The sequence below is a fragment of the Ambystoma mexicanum genome, chromosome 3q (genome assembly GCF_040938575.1).
Source record: "Ambystoma mexicanum isolate Mex_15411 chromosome 3q, UKY_AmexF1_1, whole genome shotgun sequence".
NCBI classification, from domain to species: domain Eukaryota; kingdom Metazoa; phylum Chordata; class Amphibia; order Caudata; family Ambystomatidae; genus Ambystoma; species Ambystoma mexicanum.
The window spans coordinates 252,835,567-252,858,125 of NC_090926.1; the positions used below are offsets into that span (position 1 = coordinate 252,835,567).

The window sequence follows — 22,559 nt, forward strand, 5'->3', positions numbered from 1 at the left end:
CACTAGGGAATGGAGAAGCCGGGCACGTGCAGATGGGGAAATGATAACACACTTTTCCTCTCACACAATCCTCCACAAACTCCCGTAAACTTTGAAAATTGTGGTTCAATGTGTCCATTTTCTGCTCTATCCTTTTTATCCTGTCTTCTTCTGTCTCGTTTGTTGCACTTTCTTCTTTTCTTGCCTGGTCTATTAAAAAAAAAATACATAGGTTGAAGGCCTCTAAAATACTGGTCACTATTTTGCATATGCAGAGCACTCTGTACCATTATTGTCGCTGTCTTCAGACATTTCGTCATGTGGGAAATGCTCCTCCAGCCACTCCAAAGTACTTGCCATTTCTGAGCGAAAACAGAAAGAAATGACTATTTATGCACTACATAACACAAAAAAATTCACCCATAGAAACACATGACCTGCACTCACTCTTTTGCTGTCATGTGCCTTCGTCCTACTACGTCTGTCCACTGTCGTTCCAGACTGCTGAGTTTCTGTGAAGTGATTACGCTGGAGGCATCCTTTCTTTTTTTATGGTCCCATCCACTTTATTCTACAAGGTTATTAATTGTGTGTTTTTTTTTCTTAACTTCAAGTTTCCATATTAACTTACTACTACTTATAATATCTTTATGTCCTTCTTCTACGTTGCACATTTTTTGTTTAAGACAATAGTACATTTTCAGCTATCTTCCCGCCTCTTTGGATAATGTTGATGCTGTCCAACCCCGTCCACAAATAGGCGCTCACTCCGTCCCTTTCCAAAATCAATAAGTAGGGGGTTCTATATGTTCTATGTTAAATGTATGTCAAGTACGTACATTATGCTACATATTTTTCAAAATCCCATCATTACAGTGTATATTCTGCTGAACGACTTCATTGCCACAATTTCATGCTTAAGTTCCACCTTCCAAAAGCCTATGCAATTCCCTACCAAACAAACTTTGTTTAGGGGACGTTATGGTTAAGTTGCCCTCCCAAAAACTAGTGAAATTCACTACAAAAAAAAAACTTTGGTTGAGGGGACGTTATGGTTAAGTTGCCCTAACAAATAACTGTAAACTTCACTAAAAAAAAAAAACTTTCCACCTCCCCTTTATGCTTCAAATTAAAACTGAAAACCCCCTGAAATTCGACAGTTATGGTAAACTAAGCCTTCAACCTTGCCACCACTCCTCTGCACTGCTAACACTAACACCCAGACCATGAATAATGTCATCTCAAATGTCAATGCTGACATCAATGACGACATCACTTGTTTAGCCCCTTTTTTTTCATTCCCTGCCATACATATATATGAACATTCATTAAAAATATTTCACTAAAGGCATGTTATACTTCACAGTGCAACGAAACACCACTGCACATTCCCCCATTACAGTAAGCTAAGCAACCATAACTCGCACCATCTACGTGCATTGCTAACACTAACACCCAGGACATAAAAGATGACATCACAAATATCATTGATGACATTACTCATGACATCACATGTGTGCCTCAACTATTTTGGTGCATTCAAAAATGTAGGCTGGGTGGTTTTATTAACTGACCAGCACAATATGCAAAATTGAAAAGATGCAGTGTAGCAAAACGTTACCCTTGTCGTGTGTTCTTAAAGTACTTTCCATAGGGTCTGGTGTCAGCTCATGATGCACATGCATGGGGCAATAGCAGGCCTTAAACACACAATTAATTTGTAGACAGGAAGATAAACTGTCGGATGCTGCTAGTTCCTTCTACCCTACTTCAGTTTCCCTGTATGTGCCGCTCAGTTATATGCATTGGGTCGGCATATGTATTGTTTGTTGTAGCACAAGTGTGTATTAAGTCTAGATTTGTGAGCTACGTATTACATGTCTGACATTACACAATCGACATCTTGTTACCAACATAATAGATAGAACCCCTTGTAGGTAGGGCTTTTTTAGGATACTTTTCACATGTGATGTCATGAGTGATATCATCAATGATATTTGTGATGTCATCTTTTATGTCCTGGGTGTTAGTGTTAGCAATGCACGTAGATGGTGCGAGTTATGGTTGCTTAGCTTACTATAATGGGGGAATGTGCAGTGGTGTTTCATTGCACTGTGAAGTATAACATGCCTTTAGTGACTTTTTTTTTTATGAATGTACATATATATGTATGGCAGGGAATAAAAAGAAAGGGGCTAAACAAGTGATGTCATTGATGTCAGCATTGACATTTGAGATGACATTTTTCATGGTCTGGTTGTTAGTGTTAGTGCACAGGAGTGGTGGCAGGGTTGGGGGCTTAGTTTACCATAACTGCCGAATTTCAGGGGTTTTCGGTTTTAATTTGAAGCATAAAGGGGAGGTGGAAAGTTTTTATTTTTTTTGTGAATATATATATATATATGTATAATCTGCTTTCTGATTACATCATGTATGGTTTTTGTTTTTGCTTAGTTTGTTCATAAAGGCCTGATGTAGTTTATTTTTATACTTAATGACTAACCTTATTGGTGGTGTTCTGTCTGGACTCCTTGTAGGCCTAGATCACTCTCACACTTTTCTTGCGTCTAAGCCTTGATTGCTCATAAACTACCTCTTTTGGCTAACCTCTCAGTCTCTTCCCTGTTTACTATAACTAGGGTGGCCTCTGTAATGCTTTTGATTAAAACATGGCACGTTTGTGCAGTGAATTTAGGGTACTCCCAAAGCCATAATGGACATTTTCTTCAGGCGTCAGTAAAATCTGCATATTTACTCCAGGCTTTAGTGGAAGCTGCACTTGATGCAAACTCTTCTCGTATTTTTCCACTGGTAAGCATGTTTTCAGCGCTGCCTATTGCTTATGTTATTCTGCATTGCTCCCATGGACACGTTGGAGAGAAGATGCACGTATAGGCTGAGCCGCTGCCAGCTGGTACCTGATAACTTTGTTATTGAATTTGCTAAAGCCAAAGAGAAGTTATGTAGTTGTTTTTGCTGCTTTCTTGAGAAAGGGAAGAGTTTTGCCACTTGGTCACCCAAGCCGGGGGCCCATGGGAACTGTCAACAGGTAGAGACTTGGAATGCCAGAAGGTTCTGCAAAGTGCCATCACGCATTTGCGGATTCGTTAAAAGGTGGGGAACCTAGAGCAGTGTGAGAAATCTTCACTGCAGTATGGATGCATAGCTCCAGGCCCGTTGATGCCAAAGATCTCTGCATGTTTAGGAGCTTTCCAGTGAAGTTCTGGCACGATGAGGGTGTGCTTTGCTTATGTGTCAACAGCGATGTATTTTATCTAGATTACTTTTATTCATTTATTTACCTATTATTCTTGTTGTATTCATTCATTTATGTATGCTTTTGGTGAATAAAGAGGCAATTTAAGAGCCATTTTACAGCTTAGCTGAGTGTGTATGTGAGTGAATAATTGCCTTCCAGCGTTCAAAGCTTTCAGTCATTCAGTGTACTGGGGGAGAACAGAAATATATCTGTGCACTTTCTGAAAAGCAAAACTGCCTCCTAAAACCTCCCCACAGGGACTGATTTTAGAAATCCACATGAACGCCCAACAACACACATCCCAGGCCGGAATGTGGATTCAGACAAGACATTCCCATCTCCAATATCCAGCCAGGTTACACTTTTACTTTTGGTTGGAATCCAAGCTGCATTCGTCCAATTACTGACATGAGAATGTACGAAGGCCAAAGAACAAGGTGGCTGAATGCCAAAGGATGACTAGACTATTTTCAGTATATGGTACTCAAAATGCCATTATGCAGTGAAAAATAAACGTGCATGCAAGCAGAATGGAAAAATCTCGCAGACTGGTCAAAATCCCCTAGACTGGTGACCATATGTGCACTTGAGTGCTCTCAAAAGAGTCAAATTGACCAAGGGAAGTAAAGAAAAAAGACTTTACCTACAGACGTCAGTACAGGGAACAAGTCATATGAAATACCTGGGGTTTCTATTGATGTCAATGAAAGGAAAGTTCCAAAAAGAAAAAATGTTAACACGTCCCATCCACCTCTGCATTTGTCACCCAAAGGTGGGTCTGGTATGCCCAGACGTGTCCTGATCCTGATGTGCCCGAGACACAAACTTCCCCTCATTGATGAAGCCCAAAGAGGGCTAAACATGTTTGGCATTGCTTCTTGTCTTGTGCAGAATGGATTTGGCCTAGTATTTTGTGCTGGGCAACCTCTTTTCGGATGAAACCCAGCCTGATTTGCATATGATCTTTTCTGTTCTGTAATGGCATAGCATGCTGATAAGCAGTAGTTTAGTGAGTTCCCCTTAACAAAGCCTATGGTTGTGATTTATTCCATACCTCCCTTCCATCGCTCCTCACTGTTGCATCCCACATGTATGTCTGTTATGAGTAGATTCTCCTTAACATGCCTTTTCATTTAAAATGTTTAAATGTCGTATTCCAAGATGGCGGCTGGCTGTGGAGGACGTGTTGTAAGGGTCTCTTCCTGCCGGGCCGCGTAATTAAGCACCTCAATAGGGAGTTTGGGTGAGTTCCAACCCAAAAAAAGGCCTGAATACCCTGGAAGAAAACATAGCACCACAGCGGCGATAAAATATCACCCGCGGTGACGCCGGAGGACAGCAGCTCGGCCCCGAGTTGAGACACTGGTGCGGGGCGAGGATAGACGCAGTCGCCAGGCAGCGGAGAAGCAGCAAGGGCTCATGAGTAAAAAAATCATTCGGAGCCCTCGGCGATCGGTGAGGATCCCCAGCAGACGGCGCAAAAGTAGAACAACCAGGCGGTGGAGAGGAGGTGATCAGTGGGATCCCCACCACCACTCCGGAGGGCATAGAGCGTCGAACCCAGAAAGAGGCCGCAACGGCCACAGAAGGGACAGAGAGGCTTCAGTCGCCCGACAGCACCCCCGTGAGGCTCCATCTAGGGATCGGCCTCCCACCCCCCGCCCTCCCCAACATACCATAAGGAACATACGGACAAGCAGGGAGCGGAAGGGGCAGGGAAACCGTCAGGCGCCCGCAAGTGCCCCTCCCCCCGAGGAGAGCATTTAAGAGTGTGAGGATCATCGCCAGCACAACACAGCACCGCAGGGGTAAGCACAGTGGGAAGGATAACTGAGCGCAGGCCCCCCCACAACGGGGCCAACAGCCACTCCATACGGCCAACAGGAGGGGCAACCTCCAACACTCCTGATCAGTGTGCACACCCCCCGTGAAGGGGAAACAGCGGAAACGAGAGACACGGCACAAAAAGGCGAAGCCCACGAGAAGCCACACACAGCCTCAAAAGCCCCCAGAGATGCACAAGCAGCAGCCACAGCGAGAAACCACACATGAACACTGATCAGGCACAGAGGGGGTGGAGAGGAGCTCGAGGGGAAGCACAGTGAGTAGAAAATAACCCAGTGCAGGACACCTCCATAGGGGGGGCAGCAATTCCAACACAACTGGCCCCAGGGCAGGGCCCAAGGACATAGCCCTCCAGCCCAGCTAAGGGGCCACGAGAAGGAGAGGGAGAGAAGATAGTGCGGCGGGTGGCACAGAAAGGGGGCCATTCTACATAGACTGGCGCACCAGATGGAGAACACCCTATCAGCAGATCGCATCCAACCCTGGCAGCGAGGTAACGGGCCTAAGGGTTAACTAGCCTAGATAATAGCGATCCACAAAGGAACCCTCTACAAGATCCCGCCTTAATTGAGCCCCCCACCCCCGAAGGCATCAGAAGGAAGGTTCAATGAACACCAAAGAAGGTTGCAAACACCACGTCAAAGCAAGGCAACACCATTCAGGAGTAGCCGGGTCCCACGAGCAATATCGACACAGGAGGGGAGGAGGGGGGGGTTTGTTGAAATGTTAACTGTAATATTCTGTTGGGAATTTAATAAAAATATTTTGAAAAATGTTTAAATGTCAATTTCTCCACAAATAGCTGACTTTCACAAAAATGTGCTTGGTGAATGATACAATGACTGATTTGCCTCTAAATTTGAAAACAAATATACAAATAATGACACATATTCAGTTAATAATTTGCGGTACATGGTGGATTATTTTTACTTCATGTGGTAAGTCACGATCCTGTTTGAAACTTGCCCTTTTCTGGCACATTAGCACTGCTGGAGTGCTAGTAAGCACCATATTAGTGCTATATGAAAAGTGAGAATATAGTATCAAAACAAGAGGAATGTAAAAGTGGTTTAGACAAAAGCAGGATCATTGTACAGCTTATAACATTGCAGTTGGGGAAAGCGTTTTTTGTATCAAATGTATTTTTTCCCGTTACCTTTATGGCAATATGATCAAGGTTTTTCTGTGACAAATATATGCCGGTGAAGTCAAGACTTTGGTCCCTGAACCTAGATATGCCCTCACGTTAACACTATATACATGATGATCAAATTATCAATTATATGAACCTTATTAATCTTTTGCAGCAGAATTTGTATGGCAGCAATTGCTTCCACACAAAATCAATATTGCATGCACTAATTAAAATGTGCAGTAATATGAAATCCCCATGGAGTCATATGGGACTGACTCCAAAATGAGAAATAACTGACTAAATTATGCAGACCTTTCAATTTACTGAATACGGTAATAGTAGCTTTTTGCCAGAGGAAATTCTGCCAAACTCTTGATCAGGCCCTTCAAGTCCCCTGAAAGTACATATATTTGTAGTGATTTGGGCCAGGCCTTGCCATGTGAACACCATAAACTCTAAGGTTTTCTAAGACACAGAGATAATACATTTACTTAAGTATAAGCTCAGAAACTCCTTAAGCTCCATTCTTCCATGAAGGTAGATTTACTTTGTGAAATTGACTCGTCCTTATAGATGTGTACGTATGCAGCCCGTAATGATTGTGTGATTATATCAGCCTCTTGGACATTGTAAAGGGAGTTGAGCAAAGGATATTTTTGCCTTTAACACCAACCAACCTTTGAGCTTTTAAGTTAAAAGGTTTGGCAATAGTATTCGGTCCTTTTGGGATAGCAATGTGTTTCACACCCTGCCCATCTGTCTTAAACTAGAAGTGCAAAAGTGACTACATGGTGTAGCCTAATGTCTCCCCATCAATGCAGAGCTGTCCTTTCATACTAAAAGCCCTTTGACTGATTTAAATATGATACTGATTTTTTTTTAGGGGTCTCAATAATGGTTTTTACTTTCTTCCCTTCCAGTATCTGTCTAGGAATCCTGCCCCTCATGTCCAAAGGGAACATTTCAGTTTCAGCCCCCGAATGCCTGTGGGAGACTTTTACGAGGAGCGGAGCACTGCAGAAGTGAGTGTTCATGGGGGAAGTAGAGATTACATGCGGATGCTGCTGCGTGGGACTGCAGTAACAATTCTTCACTATGTATACTTTGTGTTCTGGCCCCATGAAAGTGACATTCTACATCCATCAGTCTTTTCCTGCACCTGCTGTAGTACCCTGGCTAATGTGTAACTCCTGAATGTTTGCTGGTCAGCAAAATACCAATTCACAAGTCAGCATTGCCTTGTGAAGTCTTGAATGTTAATGTTAAAGGACATTTGTACCATGCACTATCACCACCGGAGTGGTCCCCTGGTGCTCTGGCAGATCTAAAATAACGAGGATCTGAATAGGCAGAGCAAAAGGAGACACCATTATGACAGAGAAAACTTCCACTTTTTGATGACTCTACATTTACAACAGACATTGGGAGAAGTAATTTATGAAGTAACTTACGTTGCATGTTGGTAGTAGAAATCTGATGCTAGTTATATCTGGGTTCTCTTTTATGCAAATGTTCAGAGCAAGCCCTTACCCAATGTCACAACTGACAGCAAATGTTTTGAGGAGTATATGGCAGCTCTAATGTGTGATTCCTTATGCGTCTATTGTTATGGGGTAGCTCCAACTATGCAGAAGCGCCCGCGATTTTTGAGCTCCTGTCACTACAAAGGGTTACTGACTCGTTTTGATTTTGGCTGAGGAGTAATGCATCTATTAGTGCGGAAAACATTAGAAGCAATCTGCTTATTAAAACAGTTTGATAAAAGCAGATCAGCATACATATTTTGGCACTTTGGAAAATAGATTCAACTCTGGGCATTCCTTCATATCTGTCAGTAGAATGTTTGCGTTTTGAGATGAATTCATATCCCTTTACACAGAGAACTGAAGGGAATGTTCACTGGAAAAGCCTGTATAATTGTGTAACTCACTAAGACATGTTTGTATTCTTCAACATCTGTATTTGTATGTTTCTTTGCGCTGGGTACACTGTGTGCCAATCATGTGAGAGATGGTATCCAGAGAGGATCATCTGTTAACTTCCCATTTGTGCAATTTTGACTTTCACTGAAAGTTGCACTTTCACTTCACTCTGCATACAGGGCCTCCAGTGGGTGAAGTTGTTTTCCGAAGAGATCCCGTCCTGCATCCTGGCGATCACGGGTAAGAGAGGGCGGCCTCGCAACATGGAAAAGCTGAAAACAAAAGGAGCGCCTCGGCTGAAACGTGGGCGAGGGCGACCTCCCAAAGTAAAAGCGGTGGACCTGCTGACCAAAATGGACTCAAAGCTGATGAAAAACCTGGAAGCCCAAGGTACATTCTTCTGCCTCATTCTTAGTTTTCCCCTCCATGCTGGAAGATTGTGTCTAAATATTAGTGCAGGCTGTCCAAACCTTTAAAGTACAGGACCAGATTCTGACCTTTGTTTCAACCATTAATCGAGAAAATGTATTGACCTCACTGGAAGAGATATGACATAAGGACTGTGTAATTTGGCATTTAACACAAATCACCTAAAAAAAAAAAAGTCATGTCATGTGACCTTTGACACTAATTATACCACAGTGGGGTGATTCGAATTTTGGTAGAATTGAAAACGCAAGAAACACTAAGAAGCAAACATTCCACCTGAAACTGTCAGCACCTGGATGACCTGCTGGTGTATAAAATGGCACTTTCCTATGCAACCTACTGTTCCTTATCCACCAGCATGGCGTCTTTGACTGTCCCCTGACTGCGTCACCTTATGACAGTACAAAGTATAGAATGCTAGCCCTCTAGTTCTTTATTAGAACTCTGTAAGAAGGCTTCATAAATGCAGGTGTTGCCATTATCTTCCAAGTGCAGCTTCATATGCTCAGTGATATCTTCGAAGGCTGCTCCAGACCTCTTATGTCTCTTGAACTCAGTTTGCAGCCTTGCATGTGCAGGTGCTGCTTATCCTATGCCAAGTGCAGCCTCAAATATCTTGGGTTTGCCATCTTATTCTTAAGGCTGGATATGCATGGTATAGACAAAGTATGTAAGGCGCCCCCTCATACATGCAGGTACTCATCAGATACCATGTGCGGCATCAAGTGCCAGAGTGTTATCAGTTAATGCCTTGTGTGCATGGTATTGTGATTATTGTAGGTATATTTGTAGGTGCTTTGTGTACATTCCAATTGACGTGTCGAGTGCCTCGATAATGCCAGTTAATGCAGCATATGCACTGTAAAATGTGCATATGTAAGGTACAATCCCAAATATCCAGCTTCTGTCCCTCACCTTCCATTGAAGCCTCCACCACCATTTCTGTGCAAAGGTAGGTATCCCGGGTTCTAGCCCCCAGCTATGTATTTCTTCCCCTCTCATTTACCTAGATCAGCAGCAGCCACCATTTTAGGAAGCTGCTTAAGGGCTGGGGAATGACAAGAAAGTAAAGATGGCTTTCAGAGCTGCATTTGCTTTGTTTCTCAACACAGGCCATGCGATCATAGTTGAAGATCACAAGGGCTGCATAAAATGGCTTGGCGGTGAGAATTTCGTCTCCTGTGCCATACATTGCACAGGGCTGATTTAGTGTCTGTTAGCCAGAAATTACTACTTCACAACAACTTGTGTAAGATTGGACAATATATATAAAAAAGTATGTGCCTGTCGGAAGAGATGGTGTAAGGGGGGGTGCCCTCCACTGTATTTCTGATGAGAGGCTCTTTGCTTTTTCTGACGGACTTGTCAAACCTTTTTCGTAGTAAGTCTTAATACACGGCCTCATGAGGGATGCAACCCTGTGATATTCCCCTAAAACCTATGTCCTCTTAGGGTTGGGTCTCCCATTGCCATGCTGTCTGTTCTGGTTCCTCTGTGCAGTTAGCTGCGTCTTGCAAGGTCGGAAGCAGACATTACCTTTAGGCTCTTTGGGGTTCTCCTGTGTTAGAAATCTAGCATCAGTTCCACAGCCCTTCATTCCTTTCGTGTACAAGGGAACTGATGAAACACTAATGGCATCAGCTTGCCTTGGAAAGGCACAAAATCACAAATCGGGGAATCCCAGACCACCTTTGGCCTGATACTTGAATGGTGTCTGGCATTCCCGAGCTGAATCCACACCTTAACTTTTTTCCCCTGGGTGTATGCTAGGAAAGTTTGAATGTTGAGACTACGAGTGTGATTGGGTGGCTGCCAAAGCTTTGATAGTTTTTACTATGGTTCAGATATTCGCAATTAATGTAGGAGTTTGCACTATTGCTATGTTTAATTTTGGGATGAGTACTGTTGCGATAAGGAATGAAGACTGTCCAAATGATGTTATAGTGGTTGCTATAGACTTTTATCCATTGAAAACCAAACCTATCTATACCTAGCTCTAAGGTGGTTTCCCTTCCTAAATTAATGAACCCTGAGTGCTCGTCAGGAAGTCTGAGTCAAAACAAAAATGCACCATCCCAGTCACAAAGGCTCCTATTCTTTCCCGGTCACTACGACAAAACAGCTTAAAGTCCAGCGACAGTTCGTAACCCAGGAGAATGACGCCCTTCTCCTGGATGTGAAACGTCCAAACACCTCTCACTTTGTTCAAAACAAAAGTTTCACAAAGGTTCTAGATTTTCTGTAAACCAGCGGAAAATAAGCAGTTGCATAAAGTTCTTGTGGGTCTAGGAGGAAGACTCCCTTATCCGAGCTGCTTCCTCAATGTGGTAGGTGTTCTCAGTTCATACTTTTGACTGTTTCGATTGCCATAAGTTTCATGGAATGTGTAAATTGTCTCAAACGGCTTGGCCACTCCCTTTGCCTGTATTGGGGTCGGGATGCATCAACAGGTCGGTAGGATTTCAGACGATCGATCGCCTTGTCCCACACTCGTCAGGGCTTGCTTCTTGGGTCCTGTACAGCTGCCTGTCGGGAAGCGAACCAGGGACTCTACCCTCTTCCCTATAGAGAACGTCCAGCCACCACCCTCTGGATACTGTTCAGGTTTGTGTAGGTTGACTGTGCGAACGGATTAGGTTAGTGGTTTCAACGCAGTTGTTGGACCACCCGGTACACCCACTACAGGTCATGCCACCACAACCCAATCTCTGTCCTTCTGTAGGGCCGACTGGTATGACGCTTTCCCTGCGTCTTACGAACAATGTATTTCTGGTCATCTGGGGTGTTGTCAGTCTTTCTCTTGCTCGGCTTGCCTCTCAACTACCAGCCACCAGTTTTGAGTTATATAGCGTTTGGCATTCTGCGTCCATGCGGGTGCCTACTCCCTTGTTTGTTTCTGCTTTCTACATGGCCAAACCACCCCCGTCGGCCTGCAAGACCTCCTTGTGCATTCCCTAGAACTATGCACTCCATGTCTCTTGCTCGAACTTCTCAGGCTTGCCGTCGGGTGTTCTCTCAGCTTCAATCTCTCTCTAATTCTCGATTTCTCTCCACATTGACTGCTCTCTCTTCTCTGTTTCTCTCTCTAGTACGGTCTCCGGTATCCTTCCTGTTACTCTTCTGCCTTTGTTTGTTTCTGATGTCCTGATATAGTAGGGTCTGCCCTGACGTAATGTCCATTCCATTGACTACAACTGTTCTGGTGTTTTTCCCACTCACTTGTAGCTTTCTCTGGAGCTTTGTCTTAGTACCTAAACCATCTGGGTATTTTGATGTTTCACAGTAACACATGGTTTTAGACATGATAGTTTATGGCCATAAATTTCAGGTCCTACCGGGTTTGGATTTAAAGGGGCTATGCCTCCCAAACGCATCCTTGGTCCCTCTCCATGAGATCCTCCTGCATATTACCACCCCTATGGGGACTGTTTGTTAGCAGCCTCACCTCCCTAGCCTCCTGGGGAGAAGTGACACGATCTGAAGGATCGTCATAGTACTGACTAACAAGAAGATGCCAAACTGAAGGAGCATGTGAGAGACAGGTACATTTGGATTGAGTCTTTAGTAACCCGTGCTCCCAGAAGAAGCCATGTGCTCATCGCTTCCCTGATCAACAGAGCAGCGAAAGCTTTGGAACATGCAGTAGGTGGTTGGAACCTAATGGCTATCGTTAAAGAACCTGAAGAGAAAAATAAACGCCACAGGTATTGTTACAACACAGAGAAGGCCATATCTTGCCTGAACAGTGTCTCTCCCATTCATTCCCGTGCAAGAGTGACCTTTTTTTTTTTTTTTTTTTTTTTTTGCTAATAAGGATTTTAAGTACACCCCAGAATAGACTATTCGCTTTGGTATCTGGTACAGTCATAACCCCAGAACATTGAAAGACACTGCCCAGTTACTTTTGTGTTTGTAGTGGTGCCCAAGTTTAAAATTAGTTTGTCATGCTAATTTCCATTCTTCCTATGTTCTACAATTTGTGATGTATCTAACCTTCTCTCCCCCCCTCCCGCCCTATGGCAAATGCCTTTTCTACCACCACACCCCACCCTCCTTCCACAGGGGTTAACTCTCTTCTTTGATGAGGTGATTCTCAATGAGGCTCTCCATCTTCCTCACCAAGTATAATGAACTAATGATTCTATTAAGGACTGGTCTGTTTCCCCACAATAATTAGCAAAACAGGCAAAGGAATTAAAGCAGAAGGCTTTACTGACCTCCAGAAAGTCAGGACAGGGTTTAACACAATCAAAAATAATTGGGTTCCAAAGGAAACTATAGAGGGAAAGATGCAAAATAAATCTTTCCTAACTGTCGCCCAATACTGATAGTCCTAAGGACCGATCCGTTTCCCCATAAATGTGAGCAAAAGGCAAGAGAAGTAGAGCTGAGGGCTTTATTTACCTCCAAAATGTCAGGTCCAGAATCGGACAATAGCATCCCATAGAGGTCTATGGGAGGAATGCAGCAAAAAGAAAATGTTCCCTAACTGGTACCAAGAGTGCAAAGTCACAGGATCTATTCAGCTTGCTGTCAGCACAAACTCTTCTTCCTCTTTGCCCTGCACATCCAGATGAAGGTGGCTAGCTATATGGGACCTAGGCACTGGAAAGCCAAATCCTCACACAACAGAGACATCCAGAGGGTCCTAATTCTATGTCTCCTTTGGGGTTGTGACCTCCTCCCAGCTCATCTCTCAACCCGGATGTGGGGCCTGCAAGCTTCTCTCCTAAGTGTCCCTAGAAATAAAGGCACAAACACCAGAGTGATGAATGTATTTTATTAAATGTGTGGTATTTTTTTTATATATTTGTGTGCATTGGATCAAATCACCCAGGCCACCATTGGGCTGGATGGAAGGTTAATAAAGAAAGGAAACCAAAGGAATAAAACTTCCCAGCCCAAGAATGGGCAGGGGAGATAAATAATCCTGAGGATTGAAAAGAAGTCAGCTAGAAAAAGGGCATAAAGAAAGAGAAGATGAGGACTGCAGCGAATGAGAGAAAACTTACCTGGGCCGCTGGCTCCAGCAGCCCCCCAGGCATTTGTGTGTGTGCCGCGTGTGAGGAGCCTCCCCCAAAGAGTGAGCAAAGGGACCAAGCTGCTTGCCAGGGGCAGCTCGGCCACACCAGGTGTCGGCCAGATCAGATGGGCCCAAGCATCATCATGGGTCCGTGTACGGTGCTGCCCAGGCCAAAAAGGACAGCCCAGCCTGGGTAGTGTGCAGGGGGGTGGGGGGCAGCCCAGACCAGGCTGCCTCTCTGTGTCCCCTCTCAGCCTGCCTCTTGGGGAAGTTCGCTCCGGCCTGGATGGTGGAGCAGTGAAGAAAGCACTGTGCTAGCTTGCTGGCCAGCCCAGGTGAAGAGCAAAGCTGAGGAAATCCCGGGCTGCTCAGTTGGACAGGCCGGGTGAAGGAAAGCCCAGGGCTGGCTTGCGGAGCAGTCCAGGTGAAGGCCAGCCTTGCTGAGTGGGCAGGCCAGGAATTCCAGAAGGCCGTGGGTGCAAGGCAGTGGCAGCGTCACCATTGTCATGGGGACTCCACTAGAAGGGAAAATTACGCCTGGGAACGTGGCAGTGATGCGGCTCAGGGATGCCACGTGAAGTTAAGATGGCGGCTCTGCTGCAGCAGTGGCATGGGGGCGGCGCCTGCACTAACTGGGCCACCCCGAAGATTGTAACTTAAGCTGCAGGTGCAGTGGTGACAGTGGGTGGGACCCCCAGCCTATGAGCCCCACACAGAGGTTTTGGCAATGCCACAGGTGCGGCGGTGATTGCGGGTGGCCATCACATCACTGGGACCACCCAGAAGAGTGGCAAGACCCATGAGGAGCGGTGGTGATGGTGAGCGGCCCCCACTAGCGCAGGGGCCGTCTAGAAGGCAAAGAGAATGTGGACTGCGTGGTAAGTGCAGGTGGCCCCATGTGGTGGACAGTGCCACCCTGAAGAAAGAAGAGGGGCCATGCCCCCATCTGCCATCAGGGGACAGGCTGCAGCCAGGCCTTCAGCCAGTCCTTCAGCCAGTCCTACTACCAGCCCTACTACCAGCCCTTCAGAGTACCAGAGCCTCGAAAGTTAGACCTTAAGGTACTGTGGAGGAGGTGACTGATTGCAGCAGTCACCCCATAGTGACAGGGTTATATATTATATATGTTGTATGTAATTGAATTTCTGAGGCTTGTGGAATCTGCTTAGATCACGTGCTGTGCGTAGGCCGACATCTAGTGGAAGCTGCAGAGTATTAGTTTGTTTTTCGAAACTCGAATGGGCGTCGACCTAGGGCGTGCCAGTAATACTATCCCTAGTGTGACGTCCACTGTACCCATGATCCCTCACGTGTGTAGGACCTTCAGATTGTTTTTTTCCGCCATACTTGTCGGAAGCATAGTTGCAGAGTTCCCTGGCTTTCAGCCATTTTTGTCATAATTAATCTTAAATTCCCCGTTCTTTAAATCCCACGTCGAGATTCCGAAGATCGACGCCGGTCCGAAGAATGAATATCCGTCGAGACTGCACAACGGACTTTGGGCCTCGGAAGGCCTCTGGCCTCGGCCCTGCAAGTAGGGAGAGTGGGGGGTGGACATACTCGCACTTGTTTATTTCCTATATACACTCGCATGCTGCCATAGAGTAACATATGGAGAGTACTCCATTTAAATTCTGCCCCTTAGTGCAACCGTAAGTTCCCTTGGGTAGATAAGCATAACACTTGTAATCTCTGTCTGCCTAGAGATCACCCCGAAGTTAATTGCAGAGCGTGTAAGCTCTTTAAAGCTAAAACACTAAAGGACCGCTCCACTAAACGTTGAGCCCACTACGCCAGGCAGCTAGAGGCCATGGAGGCGGTGGGTTCCTTCAGTGATGGCAGCAACGCCGCTGTGTGGGACGGTGAGGGCACAGGGGTGTCGATAGACACCCAAGCGCGAGTCCCCGGCCTCGGAGGATTGTCCAGCGGGGCAGTTACAGGGACCACACCCAGCGACATGAGCGCTACACACACTACTACACCTAAGCACACTAACCCCAGCCGAGACTCGACACGCGTGACAAGTGATCGGAAGAAAGAGGCACAAAGAGAGCGGTCCACAGAAACGGTGTCCTGGGCATTCCAGGGCGAGTTCGCCTCACGACACACGGCAACCGTCCACGATTGCCAAGGGTGCCTCGCTCCCTAAAGTTACGGAGGTATGGTCGTCGGGAGACAAAACCGACCTCTATCCACAAGCAGCACGTCTAAAGTCAGCTCCGGCAGTCCTTTCCACGTCTGCCTCAGAGTCTCGGCGCACGCCCTTTAAAGCTACAGAACCTTCCCAACCCACCCCCGAATCTCGGCGCCAGGCGTTGAAAGATTCAGAGAAGGCCAAACCATCAGGGAAACATTCCTCTACTCATGGCAAAGGGGACAAACAGCAGAAAAGGTCATCCGAGACAACATCTGCACCCCAGGTCCAGAAGGACAAGCATAGATCTTCAGATAAAGATAATTCTAAGACCTCTGACCCTGTCACTAGACCTAAAGTTATCCCTCCCACTCCGCAGGATATGGGAATGGAAGAGGAACCTTAGCAAGAGCTATTCCTCCCCAGTTCCAGGGAATGGAGCTCTGATGACATCGACAGGGTGATGACAAGAATGTCTTCTTTGGCTAATTTTTATGAGAAAAACCCTGATTATTTTCTGAGCTATCAGAAATCCCCTGACATCTCTACTCCTTCAGTATCCAAAGACCCTCAGTTCTCCAGCATGGGGTCTGGCATGGATTCACATGCTCATGAATATTCCCCGTCGTCAGGCTGGGAATCCTCAGTAAAGAAAAAATCAGTATCAGTTTCGTTTCTGATCTGTCTTTCCTAGTATTAACCAATCACTGATCTCTGCGTCATACTGACCATAGCCAATGACTGCCCTCTACCTAAGCCCCGCCTCTGGCAGCCATCTTCAGATTTTTACCGCACGTTCAAGTGTTGGGAGTCCTCGTGCTTAGCTCTCTGGCTTTTACTGCGTGTTTCGCGCTTTTTCAGGTGAATTTTCACATTTTTTCGGTTAATCGAGCCTCAAGCTCCACCGTTTCTACTCCCGTTAACGGCTACCCGTAGCGGGATTTTCCTACGCCCCTCAAGGGTGAAGATTTCGTCGAATCAACTTCTTGGAGGATTCCAGAAGATTCGCGGCCTACTTCGAGATGGCCCAGGATGCGAGTTTGTCACCCGGACCCAAGCTGTTTCGCAGCTGCCCTGGATGCGGGCTGCAGAATGTGTTTAAGGAAGACGAACATTGGCGATGCCTCTACTGTCTTCATGGGGACAAGACTCATGTAGAGAAGGACTGCCAGTTCTGCAAGAACTTGTCGGAGCGGACCATGAGGGACCGTCGATCCCGTCTCGCAAGCTGGTTGGAGAAGGGCTCGATGGATGAGAAGAAGAAGAAAGGGTCCGAGCGGGCTTCTATGACCTGTGCGGGCGCCCCGGCGACGGGGGCCCAACACCAGGCCAAGCGCCTCGAGTCCGCTGGCTCTGGGAGCGCCGAAAGGTCGGGCTCTTCGGTTGCCAGGCTGGTGGGCGCACCTTCGCTGGCACAGTCAACCACGAGCCAACGCTCCGGTTCGGGGAAGAGAAAGTCCGAGACCCAGGGTAAGCTTCGGGAGAAGCCTCGTCCGATCTCGGAAGAGGGGGGGCGAGGCGTCGCCCCTCCCCCGAAGGAGAAGGCCCGGGACGCACCTAAGGTGGTGAAGGCCCCTACCCAGGGCCTGATTTCTGACCCACTCTCTATTTTACCTTACCATCAGTATGCTAAAGATCCAGACATACAGATACTAGACGACCAAGCAGGGGTCGATTATTACGGAGAAGATGAGGACCAGGATGATAATGATGATGAGGAGGAAGACGAGGCAGAGGCCTATAATCTAGACTCGCCTATTCCCAAAGATCCACCGGTAAATGACTCACATGTGGATAATCAGCTACTACTGAATGAGGTCTTGGCTAGAGCTGCAGAGCACTTTCAGATAGACACTCATGGGGGACAAAAAGTCCATCGCCCAATCCATACCAATTCTGAAATCCATCCGACGCAGAATTGATCACCTCGGACAGATGGGTGCTGTCCACAGTCTCCACGGGATACTGCATCGAACTGTTGGAGCGCCCCCGCAACCACCCTCCAAGACAAAAAATAAACTCCCTGGACAACCAAAAGATCCTCCTCAACGAGATCGTCAATCTTCTTGCAAAGGACGCGATAGAACTCGTCCCGGGCAACCAGGTAAACAAGGTTATTTATTCAACTTACTTCCTTGTGCCAAAAAAAGATCCAACAATGCGCCCAGTATTAGACTTACGCCCTGCAAAGTATGTCAAGCCCCAAAAATTTCGAATGACTACACTCCAAGAGGTAATCCCCCTCCTAAAACGGGGAGGTTGCATGTCAACATTGGACACGAAAGATGCCTATTTTCATATTTCCATGTTACAAGCGCACAGAAGATTCTTGCGCTTCAAGTTGGACAGTCAGCACTACCAGTTGAAGGTGCTGCCCTTGGGTATAGCCTCGGCTCCAAGGGTATTCACCAAGGTACTGGTGGTGGTGGCAGCACACCTACGCAGGGAGGCAATCCTAGTGTACCCTTCCCTGGACGACAGGCTCATCACGGGGAGACCCCAGTAATTTGCAGATCCAATATCCAAAGAACGATCAACCTCCTCTTTGAATTGGGTTTCTCAATCAACGAGAAAAAATCAAGCCTGGTGCCAAGCACCTCCAAACAGTTCCTAGGAGCTGTTCTAAACACTCAAGAGGGGTTGGCCTTTCCATCAGAGGAAAGAATTCAGAATCTACTACTGCAAATTCCTCAATATCAGCTCGGTCGTCAGATAAGGGTTCGCAAAGCGATGTGTTTGCTAGGCATGATGGCGTCATGTATTTACCTGGTTCCCCACCCACGCCTGCGACCCATGCAGGAATGGTTGATGAAACAGTGGTCTCAGGCAAGTGGTCAGTGGGATGATCTAGTGGTCGTTTCGCCAACACTAGTACAGTGTCTTCGCTGGTGGACAAGGGAGAATCTTTCAAAGGGGAAATTTACGATCCAGAAATACAAGCTGTAGTCACTACAGACGCTTTCTTCTCAGCATGGGGAGCACACCTCCTTCACCACACAGAACAGGACCTCTGGTCTCACACAGTGGCCAAGAATCGCATCAATCTGCTAGAGCTTCTGGCAATCTTCAGAGCGCTTCGAACATTGGAACCCCACCTGTCGAACCTGTCAGTGCAGATCCTAACGGACAGCATGACAGCAAAGTTTTACATAAACAGGGGGGCACTTGTTCGCTTGCCCAGAAAATTTGCATAATGGCACTCGGACAAATCATTTACCTGTCATCTCAACATGTTCCAGGGGATCTCAATTCACTAGCAGATGCTTTTAGCAGAGTCCCCCTCCCGGAAGAGCACGATTGGTGTCTATATGAAGAAGTCATAGGAGACCTATTCTCACAGTGGGGATTCCCACTACAGACCTATTCGCCACAAACGAAAACAGACAATGGCCTGGATTTGCATCCACGTTCCCCCAGCCAGACTCCATGCGGAACGCTCTTTGGATGAACTGGATGGGGATGTTTGCCTACGCTTTTCCACCAACCCCTCTGTTGAGGAAAGTGGTCAACAAGATGCACAGGGAATTGATGACACTCATCCTAGTTGCTCCCATGTGGGCGAGACAACCATGGTTCCCGCACCTACACAAACTGGCAGTGTGCAAACCCATCAGACTCCCATGCTGGCACAACCTACTATCCCAGCACGAAGGACAAACCGTGCATCCTCAACCCAGCTAGATGACCTTGGCAGCATGGCTCCTGAAGTCAGAGTTTGGCTATCTCAATCTACCACAGAGATGTATGGATATCCTAAAAGAATCAAGGAAACCAAACACAAGACACTGTTAATTTGATAAATGGAAGAGATTCGTTATCTGGTGCCAGAATAAACAAATCAACCCGGTTGATTGCACTCCTTCCAATATTGTCATCTACATGCTCCACCTGCTGGACGCAGGATTGGTATTTAATTCACTCAAGGTACACCTGGCAGTGCTGTCAGCCTACACCACCTCCCATAACAAGGTGTTGTGGTGGAAAGTACCAGTGGTTAAAGCCTTTATGGAAGGGGGGAAGAGACTCCACCCCCCAATTTCAAACCCACCACCAGGATGGGATCTTAATGTGGTGCTTGCTAAACTCATGGGCCCCCCTTTGAACCCATGCATACAGCTAGTCTCAAACACCTGACCTATAAAACTGCCTTCTTAGTAGCCATTACACCCATAAGAAGGGTCAGTGAAATATAGGCTCTGTCAGTGCAGGATCCTTTCTTTACTGTTCATAAGGATAAACTGGTTCTACAAACTCGCCCTAGGTTCTCACCTAAATTCACTTCAAAATTCCATGTTAACCAGTCCATTGAGCTACCGGCCTTCTTCCAAGAACCCAAAAGCTCTGCTGAGGTGAAACTACACACTCTAGATGTGCGAAGAGCGGTCCTCTACTACGTAGACAAGACCAGACCGCTAAGGAAGACAGATCAACTGTTCATCTCCGTAGCTACAGGCAGAGTAGGAGATCGCGTCTCTAAAGGTGCCATCTCGAAATGGATAGTCAAATGTATCTAGCTGTGTTACTCCCTTTCAGATAGAACTCTGCCTTTTACGCCAGGGGCCCACTCTAGGAGGGGCACTGGGCCACTCTGGCTTTCATTGCAAATGTACCCCTTGACAGCATTTGCAAAGCAGCTACATGGAGCTCTATTCACACCTTTACTCAGCACTACTGCATTGACACCCATTCCAAGACAGATAATGGAGTGCGACAAGCGGTTCGAAGACATCTATTTGCTCATGACCCTTCTCACATCCCACCTTCTTCTAACACTGCTCGCTAATTATGCACAGCATGTAATCTAAGCAGATTCCACAAGCCTCAGAAGGGATACATTACTCACCGTAATCGTATTTCTGATGCTTGTATCTGCTTAGATTCACATGCACCCGCCCTTCCTCCCCTCTGAGAGAAGGCACATGGATGCTTGTAGTCTTATCTATCGTATCTGCTTGGATACTCTGTACTCGCGCTACTCCCCATGCTACCTCATGTCAGAAAAAATACAATCTGAGGGTCCTACACGTGTGAGGGATCATGGGTACAGTGGACGTGTCACGAGGGATAGTATTACTGGCACGCCCTAGGTCGACGCCCATTTTCGAGTTTCGAAAAACAAACTGTAATACTCTGCAGCTTCCACTAAATGTCGGCTTATGCACAGCATGTGAATCTAAGCAGATACAAGCATCAGAAATATGATTACGGTGAGTAATGTATCCTATATGTATTGCATATATATTTAATTACTGTTAATTAGTACCCTGCAGAGGGTGGGGGGGTCGCAGCCTCCCAGCCAATGAGGATGCTCGGAACGGGGGAATTACCACATGGTAAGCCCCCTGCTCCGGACCTGCTCACGGCTGGAGGCTCCCATCTTTCCATGCCGGTAAATCGGGTAAGTGCTCCCCCTCCACAGATTATCCCCCTTCCCTACGCTTACCTGCTTTTTCGCTCCTCTTCGTGAGTGGACACGCTGGAAACACTTTTGTCTCCATGGCGTCTGCTCCCGATGTGCGACACGTAACCATGGGAAGGAAAAAACTGACTACATATAGTCCCTTCTCCCTTTCCATGGCAGACAGTTTTTTGTTAACTTTTTTTTTTACTATTGACAATGGGCGCCATGGAAATGGAGAACGGACTACGTTCACCCTTCCTTGGTGGCCATTTTTGTACCTTTTTCTTTTTTGTGTTGCGACTGAGCTTTTCGCCAATGGAAAAAATCCTTTTAATACCCCGGTCCTACGAACGTTAAGTAGGGAAAAGTAGAACGTGGGATATATAGAGTGCGGAATGTTATGTAGGGTTAAAGTTAGGTAGGGGTAGGACGTTAAGCATGTGTAATAATAAATAGATAAAAGGGGGCAGAGGAGATGTTCCCTGGCGTGCGGTAGAGGCATAGTGTGGCACCCTGCTTGAGGCCGCCTACCGAGATGGACTGTTCACAAAGGTCATCCTCTGGCCTCACAGCCAATGTGGGTGGTACTTGAGTTTAGATGAGATGTCGGTTGCTTCAGACTCACTCTATGGGTCTCTGAGACCCCTCCATGGACGGGTGAGCTGACGTTGCAAGTCCCCAGTTAGTGCTCATGCCAGGGGAATCCAGATAGTTTAACAATAATTTAGAACATACTATTCTGTTCAAATTTTGTCATAACATGAAGTACTTAAAATGATGTCATATAGTAAGTTAATAAAACAGATTTTAAATCAAGTAGTGTTAACCAAAGTACACTTCAGTATTCTTATTTGAGGTTCCAAGGTCTTGTACATGATTTTTTAAAAATCCTGATAGAACGTCATAAGTGAAGAATGCAGCACAATTGCAAGACTATACTCACCCCACCTTAAAAGAAAAATGGGAACGGGACTTATGTGAGGGCAAGGATGAGAAAGTAAGGTCCAAAATGTGTTTGGGAATCAGTAAGGAGTTGCGCAATGCACGTTTGAAACGTATAAAGTTTTTAACATTGTACACCGGGTATACATCACTCCATAGAAACTACACACAAACTCCGATATCACACACGAGTGCTCGAAATGCAAGGGGGAATCGGTGGGTTTCTGGTACATGGTTTTGGAATGCCCCATAATTTGTATTTTATTTTTTATTTATATAGCGCTTTATACCAAAGCGCTAAACAAGATATACTTGGAGTACAATCAATACTAAACAATACAATAATAGTGCGTTTCTGACAATGCATAATCAGGACAGTCAATTCCCTACTGGGTAGACAGCTAGAATGTATACCCCGGATCTGCCTGTTTACGGGGAGTTAAAAAGAGGAAGTACTCAAACAAGATTGCATTCTTCCTGTTCATTCTAG

The 22,559-nt window shown here is 46.2% G+C and overlaps 1 protein-coding gene across 4 annotated transcripts in view; it reads left to right on the forward strand.

Moving 5' to 3' along the window:
- Positions 1-22,559, forward strand: part of BAZ2A (bromodomain adjacent to zinc finger domain 2A) — a 2,136,751-nt gene that overhangs the window by 709,731 nt on the left and 1,404,461 nt on the right. For all 4 annotated transcript variants that reach the window (XM_069653682.1, XM_069653683.1, XM_069653685.1 and 1 more), the window contains 2 exons: positions 7,139-7,240; positions 8,320-8,530. In XM_069653682.1, the coding sequence (XP_069509783.1) occupies positions 7,139-7,240; positions 8,320-8,530 (313 nt within the window). The remainder of the gene's footprint in view (positions 1-7,138; positions 7,241-8,319; positions 8,531-22,559) is intronic.